Source organism: Cebus imitator, unplaced genomic scaffold, assembly GCF_001604975.1.
Source record: "Cebus imitator isolate Cc_AM_T3 unplaced genomic scaffold, Cebus_imitator-1.0 Scaffold117, whole genome shotgun sequence".
NCBI lineage: Eukaryota > Metazoa > Chordata > Mammalia > Primates > Cebidae > Cebus > Cebus imitator.
The window spans coordinates 3,232,475-3,237,636 of NW_016107432.1; the positions used below are offsets into that span (position 1 = coordinate 3,232,475).

A 5,162-nucleotide genomic window follows, 5' to 3' on the forward strand; every position below is an offset into this window, starting at 1 on the left:
GTCCTCGTCCGTTTCCCAGGTTCTCCTGTGTCTGCAGTCCCTTAGCTGAGCCCAGCGTCCTCGTCCGTTTCCCAGGTTCTCCTGTGTCTGCAGTCTCTTAGTCAGAAGTGAGGCTGCAGCATCCTCCATGCTTCCCTTTCTGATGCTTTGTGTTTTGTCTGTAAATATGGAAGCCTCCAAGTCTCCGTGGTCGCTGGGGTAGGTGGTGGGGGTTCTGCCATCACTAACCAGGCACCCTGTGCCGATACCTGGCCTCATCCCAGCAGCCAGCTGCTGCCAGGCGAGTGGCTCTGCTCTGTACCCCTGCCCTCTCCCATGCCATCCCTGCACTCACCCCCATGTCCTCTTCCATGCCATCCCTGGACTCACCCCGTGCCCTCTCCCATGCCATCCCTGCACTCACCCCCATGTCCTCTTCCATGCCATCCCCGGACTCACCCCATGCCCTCATCCGTGCCATCCCCGCACTCACCCCATGCCCTCTCCCGTGCCGTCCCCGCACTCACCCCATGCCCTCTCCCGTGCCGTCCCCGCACTCACCCCATGCCCTCTCCCGTGCCGTCCCCGCACTCACCCCATGCCCTCTCTTGTGCCGTCCCCGCACTCACCCCCATGCCTTCTCCCGTGCCGTCCCTGCGCTCACCCCCATGCCTTCTCCCGTGCCATCTCTGTGCTCACCCCCATGCCGTCTCCCATGCCTATCCATGTGCTCACCCCCATGCCTTCTTCCATGCCTATCCATGTGCTCACCCTCATGCCCACCCATGTGCTCATGATGCTGGAAACAGTTTCAGTCTCTGGAAAAGGTAGAAGCAGATGAAACCATCTCTGTGCTCACCCCCATGCCTTCTTCCATGCCTATCCATGTGCTCACCCTCATGCCCACCCATGTGCTCATGATGCTGGAAACAGTTTCAGTCTCTGGAAAAGGTAGAAGCAGATGAAACCATCTCTGTGCTCACCCCCATGCCTTCTCCCATGCCTATCCATGTGCTCACCCTCATGCCCACCCATGTGCTCATGATGCTGGAAACAGTTTCAGTCTCTGGAAAAGGTAGAAGCAGATGAAACCTCCTGGAGTTGACAGTTTGATCCTGGCAGCCGTGTCTGTCAGAGGCAGGGGTGTTTCCCAGCAGCCCCCATCCACCACCCCATAGGGACTGCAAAGCCCTGGGCAGACCTAGACCTGCTGCCTTCTGAAAGCTGCTGGAAGCCTTCTCTGCCTGACTTCTCCCGATCCTCAGGCGTTTGGGACATCTCATAGTAAAACATCATCAGTTCACGAGGATCTTCGGGGTGGAGTCTAAGCTTCCCAGATTGTGAATTGGCACCTTGTTTCTCTCCTTTCTCTGGAGAGGATTTGGTTAGAAATGCGAGAAAGGGTGGCCCATGCTGGGGCTGAGGCGTTGGGCTAGGCCGGGTGGAGTATGCGTCTCTCACTGGATGCAGCCCTGCAGTGCCGTAAAGAGGGAGGCAGTGCCAGCCCTAAGGCTCAGCAGTCACTAGATTCAGGGGACAAAATTGTGTCTCCTGGTAGGAAGCCCAGGAAGCCATGCTCTGTTGCCATGGGTCAGGCAAGAAACAGGAGGAAGCGTTTTGTTCAGTGAATGGCAGAAGCCACCAGAGGCAGGCAGTCCGAGGGAGTGAGAGCGGTGGCAGCTGCCCCTTCTCCGTGAGGACCTTCTGGACTGTGGGCTTCCTCCCGTGTAGACTCTCATTTTTAGACAAAAATGAGATTAAAAGCAACCTTTTAAAATGTTGAAGTTAAGTGTGGTGTTTACCCTAAACTGAGACTGAGAAGAAGCTCACAGAGACTGACGGGTGACGTCCCATGATGACCACCTCCCTTCCCTCCCTCCATCTGCAGGCTGAGCAGCCTTTCTGGGTCAATGTTAGTTTTTTTTCTCTCCTGGGCTCACACATGCTCTCTCTCTAAGTCTAAACCTGAGGTTATTTAGGGACAGACAGTAATCCGATTTAATTTTCTGTTCTGTGATGCTTTAACCTAGCATGGACTGGCTTTGTCTCATTTAACACATGATTTCCCTGAAGTAAGACTTTTCCCTCTGGATTTAATGCTCTGAGGCTCTCTCTGCACTCAGCTGTCCTTCTAGCTCTGTGAGTCCATTTTTTTTTATCACAGTGCACAGGATCCACACATTCCAGATCATTCGAGTTGATTCACAAACAAGTGAGTGTAGCAGAGTTAAGTCAGCACCAACTCCACAGTGTGTGGAAATCACAGAGTTAAGTTAGCATTGGCCCCGAGATGTGTTGAAATCAGAGAGTTAAGTCAGCACTGGCCCCACAGTGTGTGGAAGTCAGAGTTAAGTCAACACCGACCCCATGGTATGTTGGAATCACAGTTAAGTCAGCACCAGCCCCACAGTGTTGAAATCACAGTTAAGTTAGCACCAGCCCCAAGGTGTGTTGAATTCAGAGAGTTAATTCATCACTGGGCCCACGATGTGTGGAAATCACAGAGTTAAGTCAGTACAGGCCCCTCGGCATGTGGAAATCAGAGAGTTAAGTCAGCAACGTCCCCGTGGTGTGTTGAAATCAGACTTAAGTCAGCACTGACCCCCCAGCGTGTGGAAATCACAGAGCTAAGTTAGCACGAGCCTTGCAGTGTGTTGAAATCACAGAGTTAAGTTAACACTGACCCCTTGGTGTGCTGAAATCAGAGAGTTAAGTCAGCACCTGCCCCACAGTGTGTGGAAATCACAGAGTTAAGTCAGCACCAGCCTCGTAGTATATTGAAATCACAGACTTTAGTCATCACTGAACCTGCGGTGTGTTGAATCACAGAGTTAAGTCAGCACCGGTCCTGTGGTGTGTTGAAATCACAGAGTTAAGTCAGCACCTGCCCCACGGTGTGTGGAAATCACAGAGTTAAGTCAGCACCAGCCTCGTAGTATATTGAAATCACAGACTTAAGTCATCACTGAACCTGCAGTGTGTTGAAATTACAGAGTTAAGTCAGTACTCATCCCGCAGCGTGTTGATATCAGAGTTAAGTCAGCACTCGTCCCGCAGCGTGTTGAAATCAGAGTTAAGTCAGCACTCGTCCCGCAGCGTGTTGAAATCAGAGTTAAGTCAGCACTCATCCTGCAGCGTGTTTCAGTCAACACTTGAGGGAGTTATACTTTGTGCTGACCCTCAGTGCAGAGCATGTGGGACACTGGGGGATGGCTGCGGGCCTGTGGCACCTGCCCCAACATGGCCCACATTTTTAGGCTGTTTCAGGAACTTCTGTGGGAGCCTTCCCAGCAGTCTCTGCCCTGTGTCTTCTAGGACCTCCTGGACCCCGCACGGTGGCGGATGCTGATCCAGCAGTTCCGGTATGACAACTACCGACTACACCAGCTGGGAAACAACTCCGTGTTCACCCTCACCCTGCAGGCCGGCCTCTCCGCCATCAAGACACCGTATCCTGCCCCATGGCCTGGGGTTCGTGGCTTTGGTCACATTTTAACAGGCTGACCCTGCACCTTGCCACCCTTGTGCTCCCACCACAGACAGCCCCAGGCTCCCGCATGCTGCACCTGCACAGTGTCTGGACGGGCAGGTGGAGCGGTGTTGAGGGGCCTCGGATGCCTGGCGCAGCCTTCACGCTGGAAAGAGGCTTACGTCCTCTCTCTCGTCGTCCCAGATGTGGCCATGAGTACCGAGCATTGATCTAAAAGCACAGCTTTCATGTGTTCTGGCAGCTGGGGAGTTACCATTCAGAAAAGTTTTCCCGTAGTTACCAAGAACCTTCCAGAATTTCAGTTGGTCTGCACCCTTGCTGTAGCAGCAAACTGTTTTTGCTCTCACAAAGAAAAAATACATGGCCATGCCTTCGGTAGAGAGACAGCTCCCTTCTGCTAAGAGCTGAGACAGACGCCCTGACCACAGCCGCCTGTGTGCCTCTTACTGTCCAGGTTCGGTAGATCCCCTCAAGTGCAAGACACACTCGTGGCTGGAACTACCCCTCGTTTCTCCCAGCACACCCCCAACAGCCCTCTTTTGACAGGACCAGCCGGTGACGGACTCCTTCCTCCCATGACTGATCTGTGCCCCCGTGACTGACTCTGTCCCTGCCTGCAACTGACTCCTTCCTGCCTTTGACTGACTCTGCCCCTGCCTGTGACTGACTCTGTCCTTGCCTGTGACTCCGTCCCTGCCTGTGACCCACTCCTTCCTGCCTGTGACTGACTCTCGTCCCGCCTGGACTGACTGTCCCACCTGTGACTGACTCTGTCCTTGCCTGTGACTCTGTCCCTGCCTGTGACTGACTGTCTTGCTTGTGACTGACTCTGTCCTGCCTGTGACTGTCTTGTGTGTGGATGACTGTGCCGCCTGTGACCAACTGTCCTGCCTATGCTGACTGTCCCACCTGTGACTGTCTCATCTGTGACTGACACTCTCGCCTGTGACTGTCCCTGTCTCACTGGTGACTGACTTTCTCTCCTGTGACTGACTCTGTCCCTGCCTGTGACTGTCAGCCTGCACCTGACTCTGCCCTCCCCTGTGACTGACTCTGTCCCCGCCTATCAATGTCTCTCATGTGACCAGACTCAGGCCCAGAGTGTGGTGAGTGTTTCGGGACTGCTGCTGGTACCTGGCTGTGCTGGGGTTCGAATGAGATTCAGCGCCCCTCCCTTGTCCCCGCTTTGTGGAACTCTGAGGGGAGGGCTGCTGGCTCAGCCACCGCCTGTTCTGGGTGCCAACAGAACATCCCTTCTAGGTGGCTCTTGTCTGTCCTGCCTGGAGAGGTTGCATGGGGTGGGAGAGGGTGGGTGGATGACGGAGCCATGTGGTCCGGGTGCAGGAGGCCAGGGCGGGAAGGCGTGGGCTTCTCCACCCAGGCCTCAGTGGGGCTGTTTTGCTGTGGAGGGCAGCACTTCCTTTGCCTCGAAAGATAGCCTGTGTTATCCCATGGTGTCCATTGGCCAGAATGCCATGCAGCCCGGGCACAGTGGCCATGGGCTCAGCTCACCCGGCTGCCCTGGGTGGCCCCCAACCCTTCCTTGACCTGACGCACAGACAGTGCTACAAGGAGGACGGCAGCTCCAAGAGCCCTGATTGCCCCGTGTGCAGCCGCTCCCTCAACAAGCTGGCTCAGCCCCTGCCCATGGCCCACTGTGCCAACTCCCGCCTGGTCTGCAAGATCTCCGGCG

General features: G+C 55.1%; 1 protein-coding gene across 1 annotated transcript in view; it reads left to right on the plus strand.

The window, feature by feature from the left end:
* The window catches only part of MAEA (macrophage erythroblast attacher, E3 ubiquitin ligase), a 53,725-nt gene that overhangs the window by 46,517 nt on the left and 2,046 nt on the right, over positions 1 to 5,162 (plus strand). Inside the window, exons 7-8 of the mRNA XM_017538971.2 lie at positions 3,295 to 3,428; positions 5,029 to 5,162. Of these exons, the coding sequence (XP_017394460.1) occupies positions 3,295 to 3,428; positions 5,029 to 5,162 (268 nt within the window). The remainder of the gene's footprint in view (positions 1 to 3,294; positions 3,429 to 5,028) is intronic.